Source organism: Notechis scutatus, chromosome 12 (genome assembly GCF_049901735.1).
Source record: "Notechis scutatus isolate UNSWTSFEM ecotype Mainland chromosome 12, rNotScu1.2, whole genome shotgun sequence".
Classification (NCBI taxonomy): domain Eukaryota; kingdom Metazoa; phylum Chordata; class Lepidosauria; order Squamata; family Elapidae; genus Notechis; species Notechis scutatus.
The window spans coordinates 2872298-2889437 of record NC_142020.1 but is presented as its reverse complement, the minus strand read 5'-3'; the positions used below and the strand labels follow the sequence as shown (position 1 = coordinate 2889437).

The following is a 17140-nucleotide window of genomic DNA, read 5'->3' as shown; positions in this document are numbered from 1 at the left end:
TTGGATTGAAACTATCAACTAGATGTCCACTCAGGTCCCTGGTAACAAATGCCTTGAGTACCAGTGCCAAGGAGATAATGGTAGACATCAATTTACAATGAGCCACCGAGCAACTGTTCACAGTTCTGATGGACCTTCCGATAGGTATTTGCAACTCAATTCTGAAGTTTCGACAGCCAGCCCCCTCCCAGGGTCACGTGGCCACATTTAGGGGCTCTTGGTGGCTGGCATGTATTTAAGGACCATTTGCGGCATCCTGTGATAACAAGGAAGTCCAGTTGCCTCCTGAAAGCACCTCTGGGACAACCATGACCTGGATGACTGAGAATCTCTACAGACTTTTAGCTATGCAATTTGGGATGAACACCCTTGGAATGGTGTGGGAGGAGGAATGGATTTCCAGAGGAAAAATTGCAGGCTATGGGAACCAGGAGCACCACTCAGGTCACCCTGAGGACACAGATAAACCTCCAAGTGCTTCAATGACCCTCTCAAAGGATGCAAATGACCAGCTGTCTGCAAGGAGTATATAAATCCTTCCATTCCCCGCCATCCTGTCAGAGCTGAAGAAGCTTCTTGGATGAGAAGCGAAATGTCTTCAAAAGAAAAAACAAGAAAGTCCAACTGTCTCCTGAAAAATAGTGCCATTGGGACAACCAGGACCTGGATGACGGAGAATCTTTACAGAATTCTGTGATAAGATGTCTATGATTTATGTTTTTGTCAAAAAATGGCCTTTGCTTCCAGTTTTCAGCAAAAACAAACGATGTGTCCAGGGGTGCGATTCAGCCGGTTCGGGCAAACCAGATGTTAATTTTACATCCAGTTTTGTGAACAGGTAGTTCCAAAGACCAGCTGGCCCTGCCCCTCCCCTCCCCACCCCTCCCAGGAGTCTCCATGTGCCTGTTTCTGGCTCCCAGGTAATTGCAGGGAGGCCTCCTAGGCCCAAAACGGGGCACAGGGGTGTGTGGCACGCCCCCCCACCCCCCACCCCCGGTGCCCTGTTTTTCCTCTCCTAAGGCTCCAGGGAGGCTTCCTAGGGTGCGAAGAAAAAAAAGGAAGGAAGGAAGGAAGGAAGGAAGGAAGGAAGGATGGAAGGAAGGAAGGAAGGAAGGAAGGAAGGAAGGAAGGAAAGAAAGAAAAGAAAGAAAGAAAGAAAGAAAGAAAGAAAGAAAGAAAGAAAGAAAGAAAGAAAGAAAGAAAGAAAGAAAGAAAGAAAGAAAAGAAAGAGGGAGGGAAGGGAGAAATAAAGAAAAAGAAAGAGAGAGAGAGAAAGAAGGGAGCAATTGGAGAAAGAAAGGGAAGGAAGGAAGAGAAAGAAAGAAAAGAAGAAAGAAAGAAAAAAGAAAGAAAGAAAGAGCAGTTGGAGAAAGAAAGGGAAGGAAGGGAGAAAAGAAAGAAAGAGAAAGAAAGGAAGGAAGGAAGGAAGAAAGAAAGGAAAGAAAGAGGGAGGGAGCAGTTGGAGAAAGAAAGGGAAGGAAGGGAGAAAAGAAAGGAAAGAAAGAAAAAGAAAGAAAGAGAGAAAGATAGAAAGAAAGAAAGGGGAGCGATTGGAGAAAGAAAGGGAAGGAAGGAAGGAAAGAAAGAAAGGAAGAAAGGAAGAAAGAGGGAGGGAGGGAGGGAAGGGAGAAAGAAAGAAAAAGAAAGAAGGAAAGGGAAGGGAAGGGAAAGGGGAATGACATATGGATAGATGGAGGGAGAGCAGGGGAGACACCAGCGCAGGGTCTTTCAGCAGCAAAAGTGCCCCACTGAATCACTGCCTCATAATGTCTGTGAGGATCCCTCGCGGTGCCTGAACCTGCAGCCTGCACCAGCCTGGAACTCAAGAGGCCCCAGGAGAGCAGGGAAGCGCATGTCCTTCCAGAGACCACCCAGGAGATGTGGGAAGTGAGGGGGCACAACTCGCCCTCCCTCCTCCTCCTAAATCCCCCGAGACTGACAAACATCCACTTGTGGGGCTGACCTTGGCCGAACAGAAGACCTGCGGAACAGAGCGGGGCTAACTTGCCTTGGTTGGGGGGGGGGTAGATCTCCCGTTGGCAGGGATGGTTAAGGAGAAAGAGAGGCCCTGATTAAGGAGACTCCTGCGGTTTCAGCCAGAGCCACGTGTTGACCCACTGACCTGGTTGCTGAGACACCCTGGCAGGGCCTCCGCTTGTGGGGGTGGGGGCAACGGTCAGTCCCTGTGGAAGCCAGCAGACTCCTGTCTCCAGCCATGTGTGGTCAGGAGCAGGTGGGACTCCAGAAAAAAGGTGCCGTTAGCTCACCTTGGCTGCTGGGCAGAGGATGGGAAGAGGGCTGGGTCAGAGGTAGCATTCAGCAGATTCTGACCAGTTCTGGAGAACCAGTAGAGGAAATTGTGAGTAGTTCAGAGAACCGGCCAACCCCACCTCTTCTCTGCCTCCCATCGAGTCCCAGCTGATTGGCTGGGTCTCCTTTGGTTGCCCTGCACAGGAGAACGGAGCTGGAAAACAGGTCAGTAGGGTGGGGAGGGAAGGGGATTTTGCAGTATCCTTCCCCTGCCACGCCCACCCAGCCACGCCCACCAAGCCACGCCCAGAGAACCGGTAGTAAAAATGTTCGAATCCCACCACTGGACCACACCCTGTGGATACCCCCAAATACCAGATAAACAATTAAAGCAAGACAATAAATAATAAATGGACCGAAGCAAGAATGTTCTCCACCAGAAGCAAGCTAAATTTGATCTGACTTCCTTGTTTTGCCAATGGCTGAGGACCCAGGCTAGCAGAACAGAAGCTGATCCGGATTGGATGGAGGTCATGCAGGCAACTGTGGAACAAACAGATCTTCCTCCCAGGTTATAATTACATTGCAATTTCCTTTTCTGATTCCATTTTTGGCTGGCTGTTTGCTTCCTGGTGTGTCTTTGTGTACTTATTAATCGGATACATGGCCCACTTTGTCTCCATCAGACAATATATATATATGCAGCACCCCAAACAACTATATATATATATAAAAACAACAATGCGCACACACACACACACACGTATGTGTGTATGTATGTATGTATGTATGTGTGTATGTATGTATGTATGTATGGTATTCAGCTTTGTTCGGGTATTTTCACACATCATTATAGTTGTGCTTTTAAAGTTGTTGCGACATTTCAGCAACTTTAAAAGCACAACTATAATGACGTGGGAAAATACCCGAACAAAGCTGAATACCATACATATAAATACCCGTGAAAACTTAAGAAAACAAATATCTCTATATATAGGCAGAAGCCTCTCTTCCCCAGAGAACTGCTGTTTCTGGTGTCTTTGACTCCTTCACCCGTCTCCGGCTGGGTTCCCACCGCACGCTGAACGTGGCTGCTAAAATAGACTGTGTAGAATAAGGTTAAAGCTAATCTTAGTAGATTGTGTGTTTGCAGCTGTTTTGAAGGATTGGATCCAGTGGTGGGATTCAGGTTTTTTTTTTACTACCGTTTCTGTGGCATGGTGGGCATGGCTTGGTGAGCGTGACAGGGGAAGGATACTACAAAATACCCCTTCCCTCCCCACCCCACTAACCTGCTTTCCAGTTCCATTCTCCTGTGCAGGGCAGCCAAAGATGATCCAGCCGATCAGCTGGGACTCGATGGGAGGCAGGGAATAGATGGGGGTTGGTGGGGCCAGTCAGAGGTGGGATTGGCCAGTTCTCCGAACTACTCAAAATTTCTGCTACCGGTTCTCCAGAACTGGTCAGAACCAGCTGAATACCCACCTCTGATTGGATCAATCATTTTGTAACCCCCTTCTGGCCATCCTTACCACAAAGAAGGCAGCAGAGACCCTAGAAGGCAGCAGGGTGTGTGTTTGTCCTATTAAAAATGGAGGCTATTCCAGATTGGCACCACTTGGGCACCTTCCCAGCATTCACATGCAGCCACTTACAACGCAGAGTTGGTGTGTTGCAAGTGACCCCAAACTCTGGGTTTCCCCCACCCACTCACCCGTCCCCAAGGAGTTTCTGTATTTTGGGGGGGGGGGACGTGCCGGCCTTTCTGCTGGCCTTGCTTTGAGGTCAGGAGGCTTGGCTCCCTGCCACACTCCTGGCCACCCCCAAAGAACAGAAAGCAGTTTGATTTGGGGTGTCTCCTCTGTTTACAAAGGCTGAGAGCGGAATCAACTCTGGCATTTCTGGGTCTGCTGTACCAGACCTGGTGGGCACCTTTTCTGTTCCTTTGCTAATGAACTCAGCTGTAAAATTAGACTTGTTCCCAGCGGCAACCGAACTATATTTTCTTTCTTTTAAAATAAAATTTTAATTAACAATTTTATAAAGAACATAAATGCTAATGAAGTAATAAGTATTAAAAGAGGGAGGGAGAGAAGGAGGAAGGAGGCTGGGAAGGAGGGAAGGAAGGAAGGAAAAGAAGGGAAGAAGGAAGGAAAGAAGGCAGGCAAAAGTGCGAAAAACAAAAGTAAAAAGAGATAGAAGCAGCTTCCTATTTCCTCTGCAGCAAATATGAGCACAATTACAAAATTCTCTCACCCTATATGATTAGAAAAAAAGCTCACATTTTTCTATCGCCCATTTGTTTAAACCATCAAAACCACAATTCATCACTGCATTTTTCCCTGTTTCATGCAAAAAGGTCTACAAGGGATTTCCAGTCAACCCTAAGTGCAGATAATGTCTTTTCGCTGATCAAGGAAGTCAACAATTGAGCTGCTGCTGCAAATTCCATCATCCTCGTCAATCCATCCCTCTATTGTGGGTAGCTTCGATCCATATTTTCCTTATGCCTCTTCTACAGTGTCAAGTCACAACCCCTCAAATCCATCTGCAGAAGGAGGCCTAGGATTAGGGTTGGGCAACTTCCCGTGAAAGATCTCTAGAAGGTCTAGAACTTGAAATTACGGAGACATTTCCTAACCGTCAGAACAATCAGTCAGTGGAAAACGTCTTGCCTTCAGGAGTTGTGGTTCTCCATGCCTGGAGATCTTTAAGAAGAGGTTGGACAGCCCCCTGTCTGCAATGGCCTGGGGTCTCCAGCTTGTGCAGGGGGTTGGATTAGAAGACTTCCAGGGCCCCTCCCAACTCTGTTACTCTGTTAAGAGGGGCTCCAGGTTGTCTGTGAAGGAGACCCCTCCTCTATTTGCCAGGTAGGAGACTGGCTGCTGCTAAGAGGAAGGGAGCAGGCAAGAGAAGGAGCTTCTCCCACTAGAAAGAGAGAGGAATTGGTGGGCAGGGGGAGCTGTGGGGAGGGGGAGTGGAGTTAGAAAGAGAAGCAGGAGCTCCAGAGGGAGTTTGGAGCAGGGAGGGAGGAGGGAGGAGAGACCTTGCAGGTGTCACTTCTAAGATGTATTTGAAAAAGGGAGGAGCTTCGGTCACATGATGATGGGCTGCCATCTTGACTTGGTGGAGTAACCCTTGAGTCGATTGCTGGGCTGGCTGGAGGGTCCTTGCGGGGCAAGCGGGGCCATTCGCCCTCTTCCCTGCACCGTTGCTGCCCAGGGTGCCCTGAAGTCCTCGTGGCAAATCAGCGGAGTTACTGTGCTGGCTGTTGTGTAGAGACTGGAACCTTTTTTTAAAAAAACAAAAAAATACCTCTGTGTGTTTTCATTTCAGATCCCCCTTCCGTGCCCAGCTGCACATTATGCAGCGGAGGATTAAAAAGTAATAATGCTGACAAGAAAGAGCAGCTCCAGAAATGAAAAACCCAGTTAGACTAAAACAGAAGCAGCCTTTAAGAAAAAAGAAGACGCTGTCAGGTGTTTTAATTAGACAGAGGAAAGTCCTCCAAAAGAAAAAAAAGGGGGGAAAGAAAATAAGTCTGCAGGTGGAATGAGATTAACAGCCAGGCACTCATGAGAAAGACCTTTTCCAAAGTCTGGCCAGGAGCCACGCTGGAGACCCAGCTTTGCAATCCAAGCTTGGTTCTTAAAGAGGATCAGAATAAGAGTTGGAAGGGACCTTGGAGGCCATCTAGTCCAGCCTCCTGCTCAAGCAGGAGAACCTATACTGTTTCAGATAAGTCTCTTAATAAAAACCTCCAGCAACGGAGCCCCCGCCATTTCTGAAGACAAGCCATTCTATTGATTAATTATTATGTCAGGAAAATTCTCCTTAGTTCTAGGTTGCTTCTTTCCTTTTTTGTTTCCATTCATTCATTCTTTTCTCTTTTGGGGGGGGCCTTCTGGTGCTTTGGGAAATAGGTTGACCCCCTCTTCTTTGGGGCAGTCCCCCCAGTCCTTCTTTTCTCTAGACTGGCCGTATCCAATTCCATTCTTCATGTATTTTAGTCTCCAGGTCTTTAATCATTCTGTTTGCTCCTCTCTACACTTTTTCCAAAGTCTCAACATCTTATTTACATGATGGTGACCAGCATTCCAGGTGTGGTCTTCCTAAGATGAGATCAGCTTGAGGGTGAAGGGAATCCAGGGAAGGGAAGGGTGGCCTTGGTGACTGTTATTTATTTTATTGATTTGATTTGATTTGTCAATCGCTTACAAGATAATAGGTATAAGTATAAACGTGAGTAAGAATACAGGAAATGGGTACGAATAAATGGGGACAAAAGGACAGGGGACGGTAGGCACGATGGTGCACTTATGCAAAACCCTTACAGACCTCTTAAGAATGGGGTGAGGTCAAGAGTGGATAGTTTGAGGTTAAAGGAGTGCGGGTTTGAGCAGGTGACAACAGACTTTTGCTTCTGTCATGACAGGTTCTCCGCCTTGCATCACGCCGCCCTTAACGGCAACACGGAGCTCATCCTGTTGCTCCTGGAGGCCCAGGCTGCGGTGGATATCAAGGACAACAAAGGCAAGCATGGAAGCTGTGTGTGTGTGGGTGGGTGGGTGGGGTGGCAAACCAGGAGAGCCCTTGGTAGAGACGGGGCATGTGAAAGGAAGCAAAGGTTGGGTCCTGCGTCCAGAGCACCAACCAAGTTTGTAGTTCTCTCCCAGAAGGAAGGAGATGGCCTTCAGCCAAGACATCCAGACAGGGTCAGTTGAAAGTGATTTCTTCTTCTGGGGGAGAGATCTACAAGAGCAGTGGTCACCAACTGGTGGGCCGGGGACCACTGGTGGTCCACGAGAAAATTTTGGTGGTCTGCAAAGAAATGTCACCCCTAAAGCAATTAATCCAGGCTGCGCGGGAACACAAGGCTGCGCCACCCACATGGCCCGCGGGAACATAAGGCTTGCGTCGCTTGCATTGCGAACAACACAAGGTAGTGAAGGGAGGGGAGAAAGGGCAGAGGCGGGGAACCTGCCCCACTTGCTCCACGCACCTGGCCTGGCCACTGGGCTGCTTCTTTCTGCTTCTTTCTTCTGCTTTTGGCTGCACGCAAGGAAAGCAGCAGAAGTCTTTCTTTCTCTCCCCCAAACTCTGCCAGAAATGAGTCTTTGGGACCCTGCAAGGCATCCTGCTCCAAGAGGCTGTGCCGGTGTGACAAGTCTCACAAAGACTCATTTCTGGTGGAGTTTGGGGGAGAGAAAGAAAGACTTCTGCTGCTTTCCTTGCATGAAGCCAAAAGTCTCTCTCCCCCCCCCCCCTCTGAGAATGGAGCTGGAGACGGTATCCTGCGATCCCAAATAAAGAACAATTGATCAGTAGGAAAACGGGTTGGGGAATTTTCCTGTAGACTTTTTTCCTGCAGCCACCGTCAGTCAAAATTTATATTAGTGGCCCGCGGGATTTAAAATTATGAGTTTGCTGGTCCCTAAGGTCTAAAAGGTTGGCGACCCCTGTAACAAGAGCATTTAACAGAGCTCCACAGGTAGATGCCTACTGCTCATTGGAGCCAAACCCCAAATACAGAAAATATCAGGCAGGAGAAGCTTAATTCCCTGATTTTGTAACTGGCAACGGCTCGTAAAAACTGCCATTTTCCCCTTCTCAGATAGGTCTGTAGTCTGGGTTTGTGGGACGGCTGTTCTGTTTAAACGGCAGAAGGACCTGCTGTCTCTCCCCATTGCTGAATGTTTGCCTCCCCTGCAGGGATGCGCCCATTGCATTACGCTGCCTGGCAAGGGAAGAAGGAGCCCATGAAGCTGGTGCTGAAGGCCGGCTCCTCGGTCAACATCCCGTCAGACGAGGGACAGATCCCTTTGCACTTGGCGGCCCAGCATGGACACTACGATGTGGTAAGAGGCGGTGCTAAGCAATCTCCACCAGAGGAGCACCACGAAACGTATGGGGTGGGTGGGCTTCTAGGCATTGAAGTTCATGCATCTTCAAGGTGCCAAGGTTGAGAAAAGTTGCATTGACAGACTCTTGCAAGTTTGAAAGTACAGTTCTCCCCTCCCCATTGTCCTGACCCAGGCTTCCTAAGACTCACTTATTCCAAACAACTCTTGTTTTATTTCAACGCTGGGAATTATGTTCATTCCCAGCCAGTAATTAGTTCCAAACAATCCCTCGAGATAAGCACCCACCTTTCTCTCCTTTGAATGGCTGCCAATAATTAGAGTGCCAAATTAACTGCAAAAAAACAACTGAAGTACAGAGTCCACACAGAGCTTCAAGGTTTAGTCCGAACAGAGCGAACAAGTTTGCTTCCTGCAAAGGTTTCTCTACCTTTGCACTTTCTTCATACCTTATGGGAGGGGCAATCACTGCCCAGCCTTACTCCCGAGTCACCCCTTTTGTCTTAGCTGCTTTTGCCTTCTGGCACCTCTGTGCATATGCGCACTGGGAACAGGCTCCCCTTGTTCCTCTGCCTCGCTGCTGCCAGACTCTGGAGGCTCCAGAGGCAGCACCCCACTACCAGATGGTCCTGGCCCCATCTCTGCATTGGATGCAGGACCCTCATCCGAGACCTCCCCAAACTCCCAGACTGGTCCCTGTTCTTCCCCACTGCACAATTCTGCTGCCATCTGCACAGGCTGCCGGTGAACCACAACACCCATTGTCTTTACAGTGCAAGAAACTGGAGAAGGTTCTTTCTCAGCCTCTTGCTCTGCCCACTAGGCAGCTGCGGGCTGTGCAGTCTCTTATCTAATTGTTCCTTCAGCAGCATCTCTGCCCAGGTTCCAGTGGCCATCCCCACATACCATTACAGTCCATCTCTCAGGGGTGGGGGTATCTTTAACAGTGGTTGTCCCAAAGGTGCTTTTTAAGAAGCAACTGGACTTTCTTGTTTTCTCTTTTGAAGACGTTTCTCTTCTCGTCCAAGAAGCTTCTTCAGCTCTGACAGGATGTGGGGAATGGAAGGATTTATACTCCTTGCAGACAGCTGGTCATTTGCATCCTTTCAGAGAGTTGTTAAGGTCACCTGGAGAGCAACCTGTGTCCTCAGAGTCACGCAAATGGGTGTGGGAAAGAATGCAAATGACCAGCTGTCTGCAAGGAGTATAAATCCTTCCCTTCCCCACCCTCCAGTCAGAGCTGAAGAGGCTTCTTGGATGAGAAGTGAAACATCTTCAAAGAAAAAACAGGAAGTCCAGGTGCCTCTTGAAAAAAGCACCTTTGGGACAGGATAACGGAGACTCTCCATAGACATCTAGCAGTGGTCATAGGCTCCAGAAACACCCCAGACATTTGACATGTGTGTCCTTGTGTGTACTGCACATTAATAGGAGGTGGGGCTTTGATTGACGGTTTCGCCCCTTGGCACGGCTGCTCTTTGGAGGAAGAGGCGGTGGAGGGTGGAGGGGGTGTTCAAGTGGAGCTAATGGGTGCATTTGGCAGGTTGGGTCTGCGTCAAAGGGGGGGTCTCTGGGCTTCCCACACTCTCTCCCTCCATCCCCCAGTCAGAAATGCTCCTCCAGCACCAGTCCAACCCCTGCATACTGGACAACAGTGGGAAGACTCCTCTGGACCTGGCCTGCGAGTTTGGACGCGTTGGGGTAAGCCTGATTCTTGAAGGGGGGGGGGCAGGATTGTGAAAGAGGGCTGGACACAAACCAGTTAAGGGACCTCAACTCCTCACTGCAAAAGATGCTGTCGGGTGGGAGCTGGTGGGGCCATCAGAACCGCCCTCCACCCCTCCCCTGAAAGTCCAGCCCTCTTTGCTAGAACTGTCCCCACTTTCTCTAGCCCTTTCCTTCAAGATTTGGGGGTAAGAGGTCATGGGTCCCTTTGATGTCCCCTCCTGGGACCCACTTGCTTAACAACTGGCCAGGGGTCTTCAAACTTGGCCAGTTTAAGACTTGTGGACTTCAACTCCCAGAATTCCTCCTCCAGTCATGTTAGCTCAGGAATTCTGGGAATTGAAGTCCACAAGTCTTAAACTTCCCAAGTTTGAAGACCCTTGGATTAGATAGATAGATAGATAGATAGATAGATAGATAGATAGATAGATAGATAGATAGATAGATAGACAGAGATAGATAGATAGACAGATAGACAGGCAGACAGGCGGATAGATAGATGGATGGATGGATGAATGGATGAATAGATAGATAGATAGATAGATAGATAGATAGATAGATAGATAGATAGACAGACAGACAGACAGACAGACAGACAGACAGACAGACAGACAGACAGACAGACAGACAGATAGATAGATAGATAGATAGATAGATAGATAGATAGATAGATAGATAGATAGATAGACAGACAGATTAGATAGATAGATAGATAGATAGATTGGGGGGGGAGGGAGGGAGGGAGGATACTGTAGATCAGGGGTGTTCAAACTTGACAACTTTAAGACTTGTGGACTTCAACACCCATAATTCCTCCTCCTCCAGTCATGTTAGCTCAGGAATTCTGGGAGTTGAAGTCCACAAGTCAAGTTTGAAGACCCTTGTGGTAGATCTTTGCATTGCCGGCCATGAGACCAGGATTTGGGCCAAAAGGGATTGTGCTATTTTATGAGAATAAAATCGAGAGTAAATTTGGTGGTTTCTCCAGGACGGGTTGCAAAACCTGAGCTTTTCTTAAGGGTGCAAAATGGCCTGGTGAAGGTCCCTTCTGTTGGGTGGGAAGCGGGGTGGTGGTGTTGGCTGCTTTGGGGAGCTTTGCCTGCTGTCTGGAGGGTTGGGGAGAAAACCCAGGAGGAAATTCTTCGGCACCCTCTCTCTTTCTTGGCCTGCCAGGTGGTGCAACTCCTTCTGAGCAGTAATATGTGTGCGGCCCTGTTGGAGCCCAAGCCGGGGGACATCACTGACCCAAACGGGACCAGCCCACTACACCTAGCCGCCAAGAATGGGCACATCGACGTCATCAGGTGAGGGGAGATGGGAGGCAGGGCTGAAGACTCTGGGCAAAGTGAGGATGAGGATGGTTTGCCCATTGCTTCTTGACTATCATTAAGTGTTGTACCTGATGATTCTTGACTCTTGACGGATGTTTCTTTCCTTTTATGGACACTGAGAGCATTTGCACCAAAGACAAATTCCTTGTGTGTCCAACCACACTTGGCCAATAAAGAATTCTGTTCTGTTCTGTTCTGTTCTGTTCTAGTCTAGTCTAGTCTAGTCTAGTCTAGTCTAGTCTAATCTATTCTTTTGACAACACACACAACCCGGATAGGTCTCCTTTCCTGTGAAGGTCACAGTGTGGGGTGGCAATGATGGAGAGGCTGCATCTACCAGAGGCAGTGAGGGTGACCCAGAGAGGAACATCTGCATCCAGGGACCTGTGGAAGAAGTTAAAAAAAATAATAAAGGCAAGATGGCAGCCATGGCTGGATCAAAGCCCCATCTTGGCCTCCACCCAGGCCTGTAAACAATGGCGAGGTGTCACTCACCCTGTTGGTGTTCAAAGGCCTGGAGACTAAACCATATGAAGAACGGCTGCAGGATTTGGGCTTGGCTAGTCCAGAGAAAAGAAGGACTAGGGGCGACATGACAGCAGTACTCCAGTTATTTGAGGGGCTGCCCCAAAGAAGAGGGGGTGAAATTATTCTCCAAAGCACCACAAGGGCTGGAAACTAATCCAAGAGAGAAGCAACCTGGAATTAAGGAGAAACTTCTTGACAGTGAGGACAATGAACCCGTGGAACAGCTTTGCCTTCAAAAGTTGTGGGGGCTCCATCCCTGGAGGCTTTTAAGAAGAGATTGGACAGTCACTTGTCTGAAATGGCATAGGGTCTCCTTAAAGGGGGCTGGAGTAGAAGACCTCCAAGGGCCCTTCCATGTTGGGGGGCGGGTTGGGGGGGGGGGGGGGGGGTGGGGGGGTTTGTTGGTTTGGGGGGGGGGGGGGGTTTGTGGGGGGGGTTTTTTTTGGGGGGGGGGTTTGTTGGTTTTGTTTTTTTTTTGTTTTTTTTTTTTTTTTTTTTTTTTTTTTTTTTTTTTTTTTTTTTTTTTTTTTTTTTTTTTTTTTTTTTTTTTTTTTTTTTGGTTTTTTTTGGTTTTTTTTTTTTTTTTTTTTTTTTGTTGTGTTTTTTGGGGGGGGGGGGGGGGGGGGGGGGGGGGGGGTGGGGGTGGGGGGGGGGGGGGGGGGTTTTTTTTTTTGGGGTTTTTTTTTTGTTTTTTTTTTGGTTTTTTGGTTGGTTTTTTTTTGTTTGGGGGTGGGGGGGGGGGGGGGGTGGGGGGGGGGGGGGGTGGGGGGGGGGTGGGGGGGGGGGGGTGGTGGGTTGTTTTTTTTTTTTTTTTTGGGGGGGGGTTTTTTTTTTTTTTTGGGGGGGTTTGGGGGGTATGGTGGTTTGACATTGAAATGAGACACAGGGAACTGTCTCTGAGAAATGCCAACCCTGAGAGAACTCAGGTAGCAGTATTTATTGAGAAAAACACAAGCAAAATATACAGTATGCATATTCAGAAAACAATGACCTCAACAGGAGATTACTTCACCAGCATGAGAACACACAATCTTGGAAAGTCCCAGATGTTACCTTGCTAGGGTGAGATCATTCAGCCACGGAAAGTCTCATGGGAAAGTTTGGAAAGTCCCATGAGAAAGCACAACTGTGTATCTTGTACCTTGAACTTTCACCCATTTTCCTATTCCTTCTAAACTGGCAGAATCAAAACAGAATGAGGCACTCTGAGCAAAGATACTCCTACCCCCACCAAGAATGCCCACATCTTCCTAGACTTACTGCTAGTATTCAAAGGCCTTACAGAAAATGATAAAATGATCAATAGGTTATATTACCACATTCCCTCCTTTTTTATTTATTCAAAGATAGGGGGTGTTTTAGTGGCATAGTACACAGTTCCCTCATGACCTGATCCTTCACGCCGGAAGACTGAGGTACACATTTGTAATAGATTAGGAATACATTGAATAAAACAACATAATAAGATACATATAGCAATAATAATAACAACCCCTTGCAATAAGGAACGAAACCATGATCCATCAGGAAGCCAGGACCACAGACTGTCCCAGAATGATGCATTAAACCCATCGGCTCCAGATTGATGCTGAGCAATACGATCTTCCATGTCCTGAACAGTTTTTGTAATGTTTGGCTCATAATTATGTATAAAAACACAACAATGTGAATGAATTAAAGCACAAACTCCTCCTTGGGCAGCTAACATAATATCTAAAGCATATCGATTTTGCAAAGTAACTGTACGAATTTCAGACATTTCTACATTAATCATCTTAATATTCTTTATAGTATCATTAAACATAGCAACAGTAAAATTATTTAAAATATGAATATCTCTATAGTTCATAGCAATTCCCAAAGGCGGGATAAGACCTCGAGAAATTTGTGTCCACAGATTACCTCCCATGGTTAGACCGAATCCAATTCCCGACGATTTCGGATCCGAACCTCAGGAGGTAATGTATCTAACTTATAGATAACCGGAATGACAAACCCCAAAGTACATGTCCCTGACCAATTTGCAGGGATTTGTTGATATGCCCACAGTCCACATAAAAACCAAAACCCTTCCAACTGTACATAACCTTGTTGACTTGCCGCTTGCATCAGCTGTTTCATGTCTAGATATTGATACTGGCCAAATGCGTCAGACTCATTTTTCCCATTTACCCAAGTTATGTTGTTCTCTGAACCATTTGTCCACTTAATAGTGTAATTGCAGACACTATGATTCCCCAAGAATTGTGAGTTTGTAATGTTTTGGAAACATAAATGTGCTGGAGACTGCAGTGCAGTCTTCACCTTGACCGTGAAGTTCATGGCATATGAAATGTTATGCTTTCCGGTCTGCAAAGTAGACCGATTAAATGGAACTCCATGTAGAGTCAGTCCTTCTCCCACTCTCCCAGGAAGGTGCATACACAACCAACAATTGGTGATGTTCAAGTTTTTGGCAGTTGTGCGCAAATCTTTAATGTAATTATTATCTGTCCACAAATCATCGCCCAAATCTCCGGCACGCTGAACATGCTGTCGCTGCTCTCTCCGCACCCGAGCAGCCCAGGACAGATTAGGCAGAATCAACAGGATCAGGAACCACAGATGCACCATCCTGCTGTTCCTCCGAAACTTCCTTCACAGGTGCCTGCGAATGATCAGGCCGAACACACCGACCAGGAACCCAACGAATTTGACCAAGATGTTCAACTGCTGCATAACCACGTCCCCACGTTATCAGCTCAGCAGGAACCCATGCCGGATCTGGAAGGAACTGCACCAACACCCGAGGTCTCACCGCATCTGTAGAAGGAGAAGAAAAATGCCTGCTGGCCGCGCTGCAGGGGGTTACCAGACAAATTTAAAAAATTTAAAGTATATAAAGCGAGATTTAATTGATCTTGAATCGCCGGAAGCCCCAGGAGCTTCCCTCCTTTTTATTTAATTTAGTCAACATGGTCTTGAGCGTGGAATTATGACGTTCTACAATAGCCTGCCCAGTAGAATTGTATGGAATGCCAAATTTATGTTCCACAGACCATTGTTTGCAAAACTGATCAAAACCGGTGCTCCGATAAGCCGCACCATTATCAGTTTTTAAAGTTTTAGGTGTTCCAGCAATTGAAAAAGTCTTAATGCAATGATTGATGACATGTTTAACCATCTCACCTCTTTGAGGGGTAGCCATTAAAAATCCTGAGTAAGTATCCACAGTCACATGTATATATTTCCAGGGCGCAAATGGCGGATATTGAGTAACATCCATTTGCCAAATCATTGAAGGTTTCAACCCTCTGGGGTTAACTCCCATAGGGATATTCGTGCCCTGCTTTGAACAAGTTGGACATTGTTGAATTATGGCAGCAGCTTCTGCAGTGGTAAGTTTAAATTGCTGTGCCAATGCTTTAGCGTTTTGATGAAAATAACTATGACTGTCCCATGGCTGGACAGTGAGGACTGAAGTTACAGCACTGTCAGCTTTGGCATTACCTTGTGATAAAATTCCAGGCAAATTACTATGACTACGAATATGAGCAACAAAACACACATTCACACGCTGCTCCAAACATCCTTGTAACAGCAAAAGCAATCTTAAAATATCAGGTGATATTCCAGGAGACAAATAAGAACCTACTACAAAGGGTAACAAATTATACACATACAATGAATCCACTATTAAATTAAAATCCTGATTGTGAAAATTTTGAAAAGCCAAAACTACAGCAGCAAGTTCTGCCTGCTGGGCAGACTTCTGCTCTGAAGTCACTTTTGTATGCCAAATTCCAGATTTATCTTTCCAAACACAAGCACCAAAAACTTTCCCTCCATCAGTAAAAACTGTAGGAGCATCTGATATGCCCAATGGTATCCTTTCTTACATTTGGGCACACTGATTTAGGACGAACACCCTGTCCCATTGATCTCTTATTCTGCTGACTTTGACCTCCTCCAGGAGCCCGACATTGCGCTTTAAAATGTCCAGGCTTCCCACAATTGAAACAATTCCCCTTTTGAGCATGTCCTGTTTGTAAAGCCAGAGCTAAAGTTTCCATGTTAAAAGACTGACTTCCTACCTTTCTACATGCATTAATCAAATCCGCGATTTCTCGCTCCCCACTTGCTATAAGTGGATTTAAAATCTTTTTGCAATCTGTGTTAGCTTGTTCTACTGCTAACTTAAAAAGCAACTCTTTCTGGGCGAATTGATTATCAATTTGTCTTTCAATAGCCAATTTCAGTCTGCTAATGAAATTTTCATAGGGTTCATTGTTCCCTTGTTTGATGTTAGTAAAGGTCTTCTCACCACCTTCGCCGTCAGGGAGAGACCCTATGGCTTGAAAAATTATTTGTGGGAGAAGAATGAACCCTCATCAGGCATACCATCTCTCTGTTGTTCCACTGTTGTAAAATTACCAGCTCCGTAAAGCTGATCTGGGGTAACATTTGCTGTTCCCTCTGGACTGCCAGCTGTCTCCATTTCTGATCTAACACCAAATATTGAGCTGGAGTTAAAATCATATTCAACAGAGCTTTCCAGTCAGCCGGAATCATTTTATTTCCATAACCAACTGCTTCTAACAATGCCTGAGTATATGGCGTTCTAACACCATATTCTTTTGCTGCTTGCTTAACTTCCCTCAAAATTCTGAGCTGTAAAGGCTTCCACTCCCGCTGCGGATTTAATGCAGCATCCATGACAATTTCCACTGGATTAAGTTGAACTTCTACTCCAAACTCCACCAAATCATCTCCTGATAATTCCCCTCTATTCTTTGCTTCTTGAATAGCTGCAGTAACTGCATCCACCTGAACCCTTAAAGGTAAACTCTTATCCTCTGACAAAGTATTTCTAGCGCCAGACAGTCCCCCAGATTTATCTGGAGGTGCCGTCGGCGGCAACAAACGTACCGCATGGTAAAGCGGCAAACCTTCTTCGGGGGGTGATAGGAGCGGTTGTTCATAAGTAGCTAATGCATCCATAATCACTCTCCAGGTTAACAAAATTGAAGAAGGGGCACGGGGTTCCTCGTGCAAAAATTTCCCTATCTTTTTCCAGGACTCTACTTTAATACTACCTCCCTCCGGATATGACTTAATATTTTTCCAAACATACTGTAGTAAGTCCTCAATTTCTTTCTTTCCTACAGCACAACCCCTACTGCCAATTCCAAACCCAAAACTATTCCCAATGATCCCTCTCAATTCCCTGATGTGCTCTTTCTGAGCCTTCGAGAGATCTCCCCCATACTCACGAAAAGAATCTATCTTCGTCCAGCGAAGAAGATGAGGGCCCAGTCGACGTCCGCGACGATGAGTATAGGATGCGGGAAACGTATAGCCTTCCAAGCTATCACGTCGGGGTCACCATTTATGGTGGTTTGACATTGAAATGAGACACAGGGAACTGTCTCTGAGAAAATGCCAACCCTGAGAGAACTCAGGTAG

General features: G+C 46.8%; 1 protein-coding gene across 1 annotated transcript in view; it reads left to right on the top strand.

Annotated features, from left to right (window-relative positions):
* The window catches only part of CASKIN1 (CASK interacting protein 1), a 137916-nt gene that overhangs the window by 86017 nt on the left and 34759 nt on the right, over positions 1-17140 (top strand). The window contains 4 exon segments of the mRNA XM_087973132.1: positions 6686-6783; positions 7963-8108; positions 9717-9812; positions 11010-11140. Of these exon segments, the coding sequence (XP_087829258.1) occupies positions 6686-6783; positions 7963-8108; positions 9717-9812; positions 11010-11140 (471 nt within the window).